This window comes from Centroberyx affinis, unplaced genomic scaffold (genome assembly GCF_046629955.1).
Source record: "Centroberyx affinis isolate AG114_WGS23_722 - 3 ecotype Tasmania unplaced genomic scaffold, CSIRO-AGI_Caff_v1 ptg001385l_1, whole genome shotgun sequence".
In the NCBI taxonomy this organism is placed as follows: Eukaryota; Metazoa; Chordata; class Actinopteri; order Beryciformes; family Berycidae; genus Centroberyx; species Centroberyx affinis.
In genome coordinates this window covers 200001-215537 of record NW_027279868.1, presented here as the reverse complement: position 1 = coordinate 215537, position 15537 = coordinate 200001, and the positions used below count along the sequence as shown (strand labels likewise).

Here is a 15537-nt window from a genome sequence, read left to right as displayed (position 1 = left end):
CAGACTGTATGCATGGCGAGCCTCTCTGCTATGACAGTGAACATCTTCATAGCCCAGAAAGCAGAATGCCTTGTATACAGTATGTGGTCTGTGTGTATATGTGTGTCACCGCCACAGTTGAAGGTGCATCCTCTACATGCAAATATGACAGAGTAAACTGGAGATAAATTGGAGAGAACTCGTGTGCCAGTCGAATGATTGTGTGTCCAGTGACTGTAGTGTGTTCTCCGCTCCTGCAGGTGGCGGTACAGGCAGCCAGCAGACCGTTCTCCATGAGGAGCAGTAGAAGATGCCGGCTCTGCCAGCACTGCTGCTGTCGATACACTTCCTCTCCTTCCTGCTAATCACCATGGCGCCACGCTCCCTCAGTCAGGCCCCCCTGCTCTCCTCCGTCCGCATGGGTGAGTGGCCGGTCATCCCTCCATCCCTCCGTCCCTACCAGTCCCACTAACTTGCGTCAAAAAGTATTTGCAGATACTTTTCATGGTTTGTTTTTACCTGCTCTGGTTCCTTTAACACATAGGGCAATACAATGAGAGACAGAATGTTTGACAACATTTTAAAGACCCCATGAAATGGCATCTTTACTTACGTGATTTGACACATTTCCTGTTGAAACAGGACGGGACATAACACAGTGAGGGATCATTCAAAAGTCTAAACCAATGGAATATGAGTCAGGGAGAGAGAGAGAGAATTTTATTTGATGGGAGGAGTGCAGAGAAACGGGATTGTTCAAAAATCTGATGGTTTTATTTGTTAGAAATTAATATTTACTGCTACTAGTGCAGTTTTCCAGGAGGTAAAAGTAATGGGAGTTCATTTCATGGGGACTTTAAAGCCTACTATTATAGATGTATAATTATGAATACTTTTTTAGTAGAATGAAACTGATCTGCTTATTTGATGTCCAGGCTCCGTCTATTTAGTTAAGTAGGTCATAATTGATACAAGTATAGTAGGTGTAAGGAAACCCACACACTACCAAAAACTAAGGATGGGAATTTATTTTCTATGAAGATATGCATATGTATGCACCAAAAATGGTCCTCTGACAAAACATTAGCTGTACTGCACTTTTATACCCCCCCCCTATCTTCCCAATACACATTCTCACCCACACATGAGCTGAGCATGGGTGGTAGCATTAATGATAAATGGTCTTCCACTTCTCACTGCATCCCGTTTTCTTTCTCTTCCCCTCTCCATCCTCATGCTCTGTCTTTCTCTCCACCCCCCACCCCCCCACCTCTGTTTTCTTTTCTTCGCCCCACATCTGCTCCGTCTCCCCAGCGGCGATCCTGGACGACCAGTCGGTGTGTGGGCGCGGGGAGCGGCTGGCGCTGGCCCTGGCCAGGGAGAACATCAACAGCGTGATGGAGGGCCCGGCCCGAGCGCGCGTGGAGGTGGACATCTACGAGCTGCAAAAAGACTCCCAGTACGACACTACCGACACCAGTGAGTGGAGCCAGCAGACACCACTAAAGTCCAGTGGATGTGTATAAACCATGAGAATGATATTGACCAGCAAAAACCAATAGAGCCCAGTGGAGCACAATGTCTAATCAGCACAGACAACAAAAACATGACATTAACCAGTAAAAGACCACCAATACCAGTGGGTGGATTAACAATGCCCAGTGTGGAGCAGGGAAGAATAGTACTGAACACTGCAGGCTTCATTCCAACACACAATACTACAAAAAAAACTGATAATATTTCTAAAAATAGAGACGATTACATTCTCTAAAATGTTACCAGTCATAATTTTGTCAGTGTAGGTGTCCGCTTTTTCAAACGTTGGCAGAGCAAAACTCTATACTGACTATCACGATAGCAGGCCACCACCATCACATGAGTGGAGCCAGTAGGGACTTGTATTGATTTCTATACGAATCGTTGCAGACCAGTAATGGGCCATTAAGCCGGTCAGTAAAACCAGTTGACCAGCGCCCTCCAGTAATGGCTGGTCCTGACCACGACAACAGAAAACAACCATCAACACCAGGAAGTTAGATACCAATATAGATCAGCGGTACGGACCAACACAAGGCAATATCAGGCCATGTAGGCTGCTACATGAAATTGTATTGATATAAAGAGCTAAAGCAGAATGTTAGCAGTCAATGAAGACAGAACAAGGACTGCTGAATCCAGCCACTGAGGAGACAGAGACTCCCTGCTCCCATTGTAATAGGTCACTGACCCTGCCACAAGCTACTGGCAAATGTCTATGTGTGCATGAGAAGGGGTTGTGTGCATATGTGCATGCTTGAGTTGTGGGCTTGTGTGGTGTGTGTGTGTGTGTGTGTGTGTGTGTGTGTGTGTGTGTGTGTGTGTGTGTGTCCTTGACCGATGGGCAGGAGACTCTGACAGGCTTGTTTGCCAGCAGGGTTTTTTGGTCTCTGGATCAGAGAGCTCATCATCTTACAGCTATGCTTGTCTGAAGCATGCTAGCACGCACGCACACACCCACCCACACACACACACACACACCCACACACACACACACACACACACACACACACACACACACACACACACACACACGTTTACACATGCATGCACACACATCTCCTCTGTAGACATACTGTAGACACGCACATGCACAGTCACACATGGACACAGTGTAGGCAAGCACACACGCAGACATACAGGCAGGCATGAAGGCACACACACACACACACACACACACACACACACACCCACACACACACATACACAGACACACAGACACACACAAAGCCTATGGTTAGGAGTGAGGACGACTTATTGGAGAAATTAAATTACCAACCAGATATAGCAGTAAGAACAGCACTTTATGACTATCAGGAAAACGCAATTAAGTCACCTGACTCATTTCTGCTGTCGCCATTAAATCATTTGGCAGGTAGGTAGACAGAAAGCGCTTACTAATGCACTCATCAAAATGATGAGGATGGAGTGATGCTAGACTCCACTACACATCCAACATATTGCTGTTACCCAACCTTTGCTTGTATAAGAGATATTAAAGAGATACGGTACAAAAACAAAAAGTAATTCTAGAGATGCCATAGCATTTAGCCCCTGAATTTGTGGGATGGTCAAACTACTGTCCCTCATGGATGCTAGTCAATAACAGATGCTGGATTTTAAGCACTCCCTATTTTTTTTCTCTAACTGTGATTGGCAGATGGACATGTTAGGCTATCAGGGCTATTGATCACTTACACAGGCTGCAGGTTGATCAATTAGTCAAGTATAAGACAGACCATGCATATAAGCTGTTTCCATTCACTTTTAACTACTCCGCCTGTCTAGTCGACATAGTGGAGAAATTCTTTTTCAGCTGGGGGTTTTGAATAGTGCAATCTGTACATGATTGTACATTGAATCAGAGAGACTGTGTGGACTAGGGCTATTCCTGTACAAAGAAATCAATTGTTGAGTAATAGTCCTATGATTTTATGGACTGATTGAATACTCTATGTATACTACAGTAATAGAAAAATATGTAAAAATGTTTCTCCCACATTATTGTCCTCCTGCCAAAAGATGTCTCATGCAAATTAACATTAAGATGTTAATCAAAGATGACCACAAAGTTTTGAATACACTAGAGATATACAGTAATCATAGCACATACAAAGTCATAAAAAAATCATTAATACCGACCAACTGACAAAAAACCCCAACAAACAGTGGGCAATACATGGGCAGCCCTACTTTAGTCCTTGGAGTTTTCATCTCAAAATAAATCAGATTATAATGAGACAGGTTGTGCTGCTACAGTAGCATCAGTGGTTAAAATGGAACTGAAATTATATGCATCCTCTTGCTGAATTTTAGATTTCCACATCTGTCTCTTGTGGAGCAACCCTCCCCAACTGCAACCCCTGTGCCAACTCCATATTACCATCAAAATGAAGGAAAGGAAAGGCAGTGTGTTGCCGACTCCTCTGCCTCTGTATTCCATGTTTATTTTCCTTTTTCCCTTTCAGTGTGTCAGATTCTACCCAAAGGCGTCGTCTCTGTGATAGGTCCCGCCTCCAGCCCCGCCTCTGGCTCTACTGTCAGTCATATATGTGGAGAGAAGGAGGTGAGTGTGCAAAACACACACACACACACACACACACACACACACACACACACGCATGTCAATCTGTGCATTCACACACATGCTGTCTCTTTCTCTCTGACTTACAACCCCTCCTACTCACATAGACTTCATGTTGAATGTATCTAGAGATTCGGGTTCCCATGCGTATTGAACCTCTTCTCATATAATTAACCATCTTCCACTTCTTCCATCTGTTTTCTCCTTTCTTCCTATGGCCTTTTATCCTTTGCACTCTCTGTTCTCTGCCTCTGCCATCTTTCTTATATCTCTTTTATCCCTCTATCCTCTCTTCCTCTAATGGACCTTCCTTATTCACTGTTTTTCTCGTGTGTGTGTGTGTGTGTGTGTGTGTGTGTGTGCGCGTGTGTGTGTGTGCGTGGGGGGGGGGTTAATACACTATAAATTTGCTTGTCTCCCCTTTCTTAATGTTTCTATACCTCTTTAAATCCTTTTTTAAGTCTCCTCTCCTCTCCTCTCCTCTCCTCTCCTCTCCTCTCCTCTCCTCTCCTCTCCTCTCCTCTCCTCTCCCTCTTCCTCTCCTCTCAGATCCCTCATGTAAAGATAGGTCCAGAGGAAACTCCTCGCTTGCCGTACCTGCGCTTTGCCTCAGTGACTCTGTACCCTAGCAACGAGGACCTGAGCCTGGCCATAGGAGCCATCTTACGCTCCTTCAGTTACCCGTCAGCCAGCCTGGTCTGTGCCAAGGCTGAGTGTGAGTACACATGCAGTCTGTTGTGTGGCTGTACATTATGTGCGACTGCGTAGGCGTGTATTATTCTATGTGGTTAGGTGTATGTGGGATGCTGTGATTGCGTGCTTGCAAGCTCATTCGCTTAGTGTATGTGTGTGTTTGTGAGTGTGTGTGTGTGTGTGTGTGTGTGTGTGTATGCATACTTTGTGTGCAGATTCCTCTGTGGGAGTGTTGGCACATTCACACTATTTGGGCGGATATGACTGTTTTGCACTGTTGGACACTCATTTTAACAGTCTGGCCATAAAGTTCTCTGTGCTGTCAGAGTTCAGAACATGGCTCACACCACAGCCGTCCTATTACTCATGCTCTCACTCTACCTCACACTGTCTCTCGTCCACCTCAGAGCCTGTTGGTCAAAACCAATTAAATAAATTACAATTTAAAATGCTTTCCAATATTAGAACTACTTAAGGGGCATATGATTTCACTTGCCAGGCACTCAAAGAGCTTTAACATCAGGGGGACTTCAGCACTTAGTCACCAGTTCTCTTGATTTTTGTTTTGAAAGAATGCATTATTGATTTATTATGCCCTCCATCGTAGAGAGAGGCAGGAAAATATGGGCCAGGTTGGGTAGTGGCTGTGGGATTCAAACCCACAGCGTTGTGAATACAGCACACGATATGTGCTTTATCCCTCTTTGCCATCATGACGTGGTGTAATCATAATTTTCCACGCAATAATCACCTTAAGTTTTGCCCAGATCTGAGCCAAAACTGAATTGAGACGAGTTGTTGTGCAGCTGTTGACTCAACACATCAGCCAAACGAGAACTATACTAGAACTGAAGAGCAACAGGAAAAAGAATAAGTGGGACCATTGAAGTGTGTGTACACTTGTCATCGCAGTGTGAAAAGGGTAGATTTAGACAAACAAAAAGCCGTGGCATTATGAATAATTGATTTAATGATCGCCATGCTTTCATTATCTCCACAACAGTTAGCCAGTTTTCTTGCAGTCCCTGAAAGTAGGCTCAATTCCTCACAGTCTTGTCATTTCATTGAACTAAAACAGCTTTGAAATGACATCAGACATCTTTTGCAGTTTTGATGATCAGTTGAATGGATAGATAAGAACCTTGTCTTTCACAAAGCGTCCTCTCTCATAAGAATTAGAGGCAACAGATAGCCTGATAGTTACTGGCACAAAGATGCAGTTCTTACTGGTGGAGAGATTGAGGGTGTGTGTGTGTGTAATATATTTGGCTTGAAGGTGATCTTTACAAGGTTATCACACTCGCAGACTCTGACCCACTTGGCTGCACTATCTATCGCCATGGAGCTGGTTGCCATGGCTGCAGAATAGGTGCTAACTGCCACTCAACAGGCTTGTTCCACACACTGAATGACTGCGTGGGTGTGTGTGGCTGGGTATGTGTGTTTTTGATGTGTTTTGTGTGTATGCGTTTGGTGTGTTTTGTGTGTTTTGTGTGTGTGTGTTTGAGTAGCGCTTTATATATGCAGGTATGTTTGTGTGTGTGTGTATTTTTGCGCCTGTGTGTATGTCTGTATATGAGGGAGTAGGTGTTGGGGTACTTGTGGGTAAATGTATGTGTGTGTGTGTGTGTGTGTCTGTGTATGCACTTCTACTCTGGCGCTGCCGAGGTTGAACATCAGACAATGTTTACCACCAGCCCACTTGATTTATTCATCTTGTTTACCCCAGTGTTCAATGGAAGTAGACGTTCTGTCTTTTTTGTTTGTGAGGCGAGTAACGTGTGAAATCACACATTTCGTTGACACGCACCACGCTACCCTGATTATGTAACGTATTTAGAGAAGGAGACTGGTCATTTTTGTAACACCATGTGGGCAGATTTTAATGACATTAATTTAAGTCATTTTCCCTCTTTAGCCTCGGCAAGTAGCGACCCATAGAAACGCTGTTAAATGAGAGTGAGTCAGAGATTTTGGGTCATTTCCGACGTATCCCTCTCTCGCTATGCCTGGGTCACAACGCTCTATCTGAGCCTAATTCCATTATGCAGTTTTCATGAGATGGATGAGGTTAAGGAGAAGGAGAGGGAGGGAGGGTCGAGAGAGACTGAGCAGGAGGAGGAGGAGGAGGAGGAGGAGACAGTGGCAGCGTAAGAGAGAGATGGATAAAGAGGGAGAGAGGTAACTAGAGCAAGGGGCTAAGACGAGAGAGATAGAGAGGTTAGAGTGAGCAAGAGCTTGTGTGTGTGTGTGAGAGAGAGAGAGAGAGAATGTGAAAGGAGGAGAAAGAGAGAGAGAGAGAGGGGAGGAGAGGGAGGAAGCTGTAAAGTGCATTGATTTTTTCCCCTCCTTCCTCAAACTAATTAAAGTTTTGGCCTGGTTCAGTGATTACCCCACTGCTTACAGAGCCTTTCTCCTGCTGAAGGGCCCTGTGTGCTACCTCTCTCCTCCTCCTCCTCTCCTCCTCCTCTCCTCCCTCTCTCCCCCCACCTCCCTCTATCCCCAGATGCCTGCCCCCACCACTTATTTACATAGCTAGGGGTGTTTTACTATGGAATTACAATTAGGAAGTAGCAGGGTAGGCTTTCCAATAAAGTCTCGTTCCATGCAGGATGTCAAGTGAGTCTTGACTGTCACTGGTTATACTCGTTTTCAAGAGGAATTCGCTTGAAGTGGATGAATTGTCTCAAGTATTCCAGTTTTTCTCCTCTTACCCTGCTGTTCTGGTCCTGTCCTTCATATTGTCAGTGTCTTGCAGAATCCTTGTATCTCTGAATTTCATCATTTGGTTTTAACATTTTTTCACTGTAATTATTTTATTTATATTTAATCAAGATTTTCAGTTTTTTAGTCAATCATAATCCCATATATCACTAAATAAACTGCCATAAACCAAAAACAAGTCCTGTCTTGGATGATACACACTCAGAATAATCATACAGTTTAAAGCTCATTAATTGTCATTGAGGGACAAGAAAACAGAAAAAAAAAAAAATGGGAGGACATAGACATGTTAAATCATGTTTCATTTCCCTGGGATTTAGGAAAACCAATGACCATGCCTTGTAAAATATATAGACATCCGTGGCTAAATCAACAAGATTTTCACACTTCCCGCAAAGCTTACAGTCTGGAAATATGAGGTTTGTGTACTGATACTGACCGATATGCATCTGGGCTCTACCTTGGCTCTGCCTCAGGCCTGCTGAGATTGGAGGAACTGGTGCGCCGCTTCCTCATCTCCCGGGAGACGCTGTCAATCAGGATGCTGGATGACAACCTGGACCCCACGCCGCTGCTGAAGGAGATCCGTGACGACAAGGTGGCCACCATTATCATCGACGCCAACGCCTCTGTCTCCTATCTCATCCTCAAAAAGGTCAGGCCTCAAGCGTTATTACACTGTCCCCTGCACATATACAGGAGCTGAACCTGCTCTTGTATACAGTACATGCAGTAGCACGCTGGGGGATATGCATTGCCTCCGCTATTCTACGCAATAGGCAAATTCAGGTTACAGTTATCAAGGGCGTGCAGAGCTTATCATCCGTAAAATAAAATAAAAAAACTCCCTTAAATGTTTTACCTTCTGTGCCCTGTGGAGCTGCAAAGGGAAATGGTCTCTATGCATGTCTGCCAGCAACAATCACTTAAACTCTTAAGAAAATCCTCCACAGAATAACAGCTTTTTTTTCTTTTTTTTTTTTTTTGCATTGGGATGCGGTGCAGATGTTAGTCCTATACAAAGGCTTGTTCTGATTCATGTTACAGCCTGTAATGCCGATAGCCAGCGCAGTGAGTCAGAGCTTGACTGCATATGGGATGTTTTCGCTGGGCACATTGGAACGGCTGTCTGCCCTCAGCAAAATGTCCTAGTGTTAGTCTGATGATGTAAAACTGTGATTAACGTATGCTCCCTCTCCCTCTCCCCTCCTCCTGCGCTTTCTCTCCTTCTTTGTCCCCCAACTGTCTCTTTTGCTCTCTGTCTCTCGCTCTCTGTCCTCCTTTGCTCTCTCTCTCTCTCTCCCTCTCTCTCTCCCTCTCCCTCAATCACTCTTTCTCCCCCTTTCTCCCTCTTTTCCCGATTCTCTTTCTCTATATTTATCCTTTTTCTATTTCCTTCCTTTCCTTGTCTCTCTTTCTGGCTCTATTCTCCTTCCATGTCTCGCCCTTCCTGCGTCCCACCTTCTCTGTTTTTTCTATCTTGTTCTCTCTCTTTCTCTCTCTCTCTCTCTCTCTCTCTCTCTCTCTCTCTCTCACTTTTTTTTATCCTACAGGCATCGGAGCTGGGGATGACATCAGCATTTTACAAGTACATCCTCACCACCATGGTAAGAGCTTACCAATTCCATTCCACCTCTCCTCTGTCTCCCATTCCTCCATTTTGAACTTGTTCTTCTCCCTGCCTGCTCCTCCCTCTCTGTCCCTTTGTGAACGAGACAAAGTGTTAAGGTGGAGAAAGTATTAAATAAAAGGGAGATGAGAGAGTGAGAGAGAGAGGAGATGAAGGATGGGAAGAGGGAGAGATCTGAGAAATAAATTAACTGTACAAGGCTGTGGAAGTGGAGAGGAGGATGGGAAAAAAGAAGTGAGAATAAAAAGGGGTCTGAGGTGAAGGCGACGACAGACGCGATGTGCCCTTTTTCCTTCTGCTACCAGCCACCCTCTCTTTGCTTCCGGTGTTTTCTTCTGCCTCTTTGTTATGCTCTCCTCCCCTCTCCGCCTCTTCACATCATTTAAATCAATGTGTCACTTTATGGCGTGTGCCTGTTTTTTTTTTTCTCCCCCCTCTCCACCTCCCTCTGTACTTGCTGTGGGCTCATGCTTTAGATGCCAGGTCTTGTGTTTGCCTCTGTGAACAGCTACTAGAGTCATTTCCATCAACCTCTCTCCCTCTCTATCGCTGTTTTCCCCTTTTTCCGACCTGTCTATCTCTTTTTTTCTCTCTATCTGAGATTAGATGTTGTCACTCTCGCAGCCTCTCTTTTTCTTTATCATGCTCCTCTTTCAACGGTATTTTTATTCTGTGCCCAGATTTGATACACATGTTGTCACTCACCTGAATTTTCTCTCCTCCTCCCACCACCCTCCCCCCCCCCCCCCCCCCCCCCCCTCCTCTCCAGGACTTCCCCCTGTTGAGACTAGATGATATAGTGGATGATCAGTCCAATATTGTGGGTTTCTCCATGTTTAACACCACCCACCCCTTCTACCTGGAGTTCATTAGGAGCCTCAACCTCTCCTGGAGGGAGGGCTGTGACCTCACGTACCCTGGCCCTGCGGTCAGTCTCACACACACACACACACAAACACACACACACACACAAATGTACATGCATGCACACATTCAGGAAGCGATATACAGTAAAAGCTTTGTTATGCAACGTAACCATAAAACATAGTTTATTCCTCACATTGATTCGTGATTCATGCTGCAGTTAAAAAGATTCAGCTGGCTTTTGGTTTGTATTTAATGTGTATTGATGTATCCTTCTGTGTCTCCTCCCCACTGTTTTACTCTAACCTCATTTCTCTACTCCTCTCTTTCTGCCACTTTTTCCTCCCTCCTAACCATTCGATCCTCTGTTTTCACGCCTCCCTCCTCGTCCTTCCTCACGTCTTCTCCCTGGACTCCTTTTGTTTCTTCCTTGTGTTTCTCCTCCATCCCTCCACCCTTCCTGCTGTCCTCCTCCCTCCCTCCCTCCCTCCCTCCCTCCCTGCCTCCCCCATCGTTCTCTTGTGTTTCCTCACTCCCTTCCACAGCTCTCGTCAGCGCTGATGTTTGATGCGGTGCATGTGGTGGTGGGGGCGGTAAGGGAATTGAACCGCAGTCAGGAAATCGGAGTGAAGCCGCTCAGCTGCACCTCGCCTCAGATCTGGCAACATGGGACCAGCCTTATGAACTACCTGCGCATGGTGAGCTCTATAAAGGCGCCGGCTTGTGTGCATACATACTGTTCGCTCACTCACTAATATGCCTGCTTACACACACACACACACACACACATACTGTATGTAAGACAGAGGAAATATGGTGTCATAAGGAACTTAGATGTACGCTGTTTTATATGGTTTCAATTGAATTTTTCACATCTTCACACTAGTGCCATCCATATCTATTGTAGCCAATATATGTACAGTACTTCTATCCATACGCTCCATATGTTCTCATCAGACTGTGTGTTTCTCCTGTACAGTAGCAACAATGCAACTTCAGTACAACTATATACTGTACCATCCTCATCACATGTGCATGTAACCTCTCTCTCTTGTTATTCCTTGTCATCTCCCATCTCTGGTCGCCTGTGCGTTTCATCGACGACCTGTCGTCAGCGTCGCCCGAGCCCCATCTCTCATTGTCTCCTCCCCACCGGCCTGACATCTGTCTTTGTTAGTCAACCTCATGGCGCGCTCCATCTTCACCACCGTGCCATTCATCTTAGCTCCCGCTAACTCTGCCAGCACCTGGGCTTTGGAGTGGCAGAGTGGAGCTGCGAGGTGGAGTTCTGAGTCTTATTAGGGAGCTGTTGACTGTCTGTGCTAGTCTATTTGAGCCTCTCGCTCAGTCACTTTCTCCTAGTTGTCCGAAGTTGATCGTCCCCGTCTGGGCCGGTCTCAGACACTCACTGTCTCTCTCTCTCTCTCTCTCGCTCTCTCTTTGTCTTTTCCCCTCTCTTCCTAATCACTGTAGATAGTATCTGTTTACTTAATCGCAACGGATAGTGTGAGGAACAATGTTTGACTTTATACAGAAGGGTGGGGATTAACTGTATTTATCTCACAGTCTCTTTTTTCTCTTTTTTTGTCTCTTTTTCTCTGTCTATTCCCATTGCTTCCCCCCCTCTCTCCCCCTCACTCTCTTTCCCTCATTCACCCTCTCTCTTGTCCTCCATATCTCCCTCTCTCACCCCCCCCCCCCCCCATCTTACTACCTCTCTTTCTCTCTCTCTCTCTCTCTCTCCCTCTGTCTGCCAGGTGGAGTACGATGGTCTGACAGGCCGTGTGGAGTTCAACAGTAAAGGTCAGAGGACCAACTACACCCTGAGGATCCTGGAGAAACACCGAGGCGGACACAAAGAGGTCAGGAGTCACCTGTTATCATGCAGCAGCCAGATCAGATCGCCCATAGGCATTGGGCAAGTTACAGGTCACCCATCTGATTTAACTTCGCCTGGGGAGGCGTTTAACACTGAGGTCAGCCTCATCACAGACTGAGCCCAGCTGATAGTAACCAAATCCTTTTCCTCTGTGAAGTTGCTTTGATGCCTTCCACCTGATAAAGAGTAGCTGTTGTTTCACCCTGACTGGAGTACCAGAGGGGTGGACTAAATAAGCTGCATTAGTTTACTCCATCAATTGACTTTCAAATAGTTTGTTTCTAAACTTTCTGGCAGGGCTTGAGACCGTTTTGACTTATCTCTGTCTCATGCCAATTTTGACTCGAGAGTTGACTCGACTTTTGCCTGCCTATCTACAAACATAAAAATTAGTAATTCTACTGATGTTTGGTTTATTTTCTCCCCTGCACTACAAACAATTTAAGGGATTTCACCTGCAGAAACCTGTGATGTGGCCTAAAACTTGCAATGATTGGTCACTTCCTATGCATTGATAGTTGGATATTGAAGGGTAAAGTAAAGAGTGGATTGCAGATCTGTTCATCCATAAGAAACTCCTTAATTATTATTATCATTATTATTATTATTATTTTTTACATTTGAAGAGACATGTACAGTGTTTATTGCCTATTTTGGTATTGGTCTTGAATAGAACTTGATTTGCTCTGGTCTTGGTCTTGACTTGGTCTTGACTAAAGTGGTCTTGACTACAGTCCTGCTTCCCGGCACCTATGCGTTGTCATATGTAGTGACACCATCATTCTGGTACCTCTGAAATTTTATTTATGATGCAGGAAAGATTTTTTCTGAGTGTGCATGCTCTTTTTCAGCAGCTCCCTGCATTCCCTTCATATTGTTAGACACATTCACTCCTGGGAGCTGACCAAAACAACCTCAGACTTACACTGTTTGCCACTGAGCAGTGTAACAGGAACAATGGGGTTCAAGTGCACTGCTCAAAGACCTTGAACGTAGAGGTTTTGACAGAGGGCAAGAGAGTTACTCATTCTTGGACCAGACTTTCTCAGATGGTCTGGGGATTTGATCTAGTGACCTTTTGGTAACAAGCCACCACAGATTTGCTAATGGTATTTGGACCAGGTCTGCCTGGAACCAAAATATCAGCAGACCCAGCCAGGGAGGTTTTTAGGACCAAGTTAGTACATTCTGTCAGTGCAGACTCTACTGAGCGTCAGATAGAGGAAAGTTGAAAAGGATAGAAAATGCATTTCACCTGCATTTCAAAATTACGATTTAATGAAGTGTAAGTGCACACATCACTACAGATCCAGATGGGGGCAATTGCATCACGGTTCATTGGCTGGAGGAAACACTTTGTCTCCACCTTCCCTTAATATGTTTTACAGGGATCTAAGTGTAGGCTAACTGCCTTCCATGTTAACACTAAATGTCATTTGATAATCATACTCAAATCTACACTTTAACTCAGTGTGAGTTAGGTTGCGACAATTAACATTTTAACTGTGAAAGTCTTCACACCTTTCTGCACAGCAGTTCTCTTCCTACAGTGTGGGAGCATTGGTTCACAGAGAAAAAGACCACTCTTAAATGTCAAGTCAGGATAAAAAGCGTCGTAGAAAAAGCTGCGATTCTGTCTGTGGAGTCATTACCTCTCATCTGACCTATTGAACAATGTACAGTATTATCTCACAAAGAAATGGCTCTGCAAGCTTCAATTCCTCACCCACAGCCCCTGAACACCTTCTAGGTCATAATCACACACTTATGTATCTTAACTGCCTTTATTGTCCTCATAAAATGGAAATATGTGTGCTGGTTCTTATGCAATTTAAGAAAGATGTTAGTAAAGGGAAATAGACATGGCAGTGAAAGTCCTGATCATGAATGCTTTTCATTATCTTCTTTGCCATCTTGTACCTGCTCTTTGCCCTGCTCTTTAATAGCAGCTTTTTTTTAACGGTTTGCACACTGCTGCAGGTATATAGCTCTAATGGGGACAATTAAATCAATGGGGATATACAGTATGTAATTGTGTGGATACCAAAGCAAGGCACAGTAATATTAAACATGCAAAGGCACTCTAGGAAATAACCCAATAGGTTGAATATACTTACTACCCTGACTTAATTGCAATAGATGGTGTCTGGGCCGCTGCTGCAGTAAACTGTTAACACAAGAGCTTAACAGTACATTATTTATCACACAGTAGCCATTGATTTTCTCTTGCTTGCTCTCTGTCAGATCGGGATCTGGTACTCCAACAACACCCTGGCAATGAACTCCACCAGTCTGGATATTAATGTGTCAGAGACGCTGGCCAACAAGACCCTCATCGTCACCACCATACTGGTAAGGTCGCAGTTACCTTCTGGACCAGCATGCTGGGGAGGTCATAGTGTTTTCTCTTGTCACTGCATGGCCGCGGCGCCTGCTGTGCCGCTGTCTGTTTCTGCTAATTTTGCTGTCACCGTGACTGTCACAGAAACTGATAGAGCACTGAGAAAGTGCCACTGAATTCAAACAGTGAAAGTCCTGCTATTCCGATGATATCAAAATAATAGAGCTTGTCTCCGTCTGGCTGCCATATGAGCAATGTCATATCAATAAATCAGTCTTTCGCATGATACTGCTCCATCACATGGCATAGATGTGCAGAAACACTTGATATACGCTGCTTTATGATATCATGTAATATGACACTGACGATCCTTGGCTCGCACTTAATGTCACACCGACTTCTGCAGCCATATTGCAGCTGCCATTTTGTATCCCTATTAATAAGCATTTGGTTTAATTCAGGTGGCATTTGCCATTTGAAAATTGTGACACCTGCTTTCACAAAATGAGTGCTTACATGCTAACAGCAGCTCACACCGGAATATCATTTTAAGTTATTAGCTATCTTAAGATAATTGCCCACAACACAGTAACCTTTTTCCATAATACGATTCTCTGTTTCTGAAATACTAAGCAGTGAATTTTAGTGAGCAGTCTTTTCTCAAACTGGAATGCATTGTGTTTTGGAATGAAACCCCTCATGTGTCTCCTGTGTTTAGGAGAATCCGTATGTGATGCGTAAGGGAAACTACCAGGAGTTCCAGGGCAACGACCAGTATGAGGGCTTCTGTGTTGACATGCTGAGAGAGCTGGCAGACATCTTGAAATTCTCCTTCAAGATCAAACTGGTGGATGACGGCCTGTACGGAGCCCCAGAGCCCAATGGCTCTTGGACCGGCATGGTTGGAGAGCTAATCAACAGAGTGAGTACTCCCGTTCTCTGTGTCTCTCTCTCTCTCTCTCTCTCTCTCTCTCTCTCTCTCTCTCCCTCTCTCTCTCTGTCACACACACACACACACACACACACACACTGAAATATAGAAATGCACACATGCACAAATGCTCAAGTGCCTCTACAAACAGACACACACGTTTGAACACACACACACACACACGCACGCACGCACGTGTACACACACACACTCATGCACACGCACACACACTGTAGCCCCAAACCCCAACTCTGCTGTAACTTCCCGTGTCTCAAATTGCCCTCAGAGGGGAGTAAGACTCTTATCTAGGACAAAACTTGACTTGATAATTCCCCAAAAGAGAGTGGTAGCATTGCCTAAAAGTGTCTGCACCATA

General features: G+C 44.8%; 1 protein-coding gene across 4 annotated transcripts in view; it reads left to right on the top strand.

The window, feature by feature from the left end:
- Nucleotides 1-289: 289 nt before the first annotated feature.
- grik5 (glutamate receptor, ionotropic, kainate 5) overlaps nucleotides 290-15537 on the top strand; it is a 27212-nt gene continuing 11964 nt past the window's right edge. For all 4 annotated transcript variants that reach the window (XM_071526108.1, XM_071526107.1, XM_071526106.1 and 1 more), the window contains exons 1-11: nucleotides 290-401; nucleotides 1294-1458; nucleotides 3984-4081; nucleotides 4649-4814; nucleotides 7993-8171; nucleotides 9070-9123; nucleotides 9916-10074; nucleotides 10556-10708; nucleotides 11768-11872; nucleotides 14134-14241; nucleotides 14949-15152. In XM_071526108.1, coding sequence (XP_071382209.1) covers nucleotides 290-401; nucleotides 1294-1458; nucleotides 3984-4081; nucleotides 4649-4814; nucleotides 7993-8171; nucleotides 9070-9123; nucleotides 9916-10074; nucleotides 10556-10708; nucleotides 11768-11872; nucleotides 14134-14241; nucleotides 14949-15152 — 1503 coding nt within the window. The remainder of the gene's footprint in view (nucleotides 402-1293; nucleotides 1459-3983; nucleotides 4082-4648; nucleotides 4815-7992; nucleotides 8172-9069; nucleotides 9124-9915; nucleotides 10075-10555; nucleotides 10709-11767; nucleotides 11873-14133; nucleotides 14242-14948; nucleotides 15153-15537) is intronic.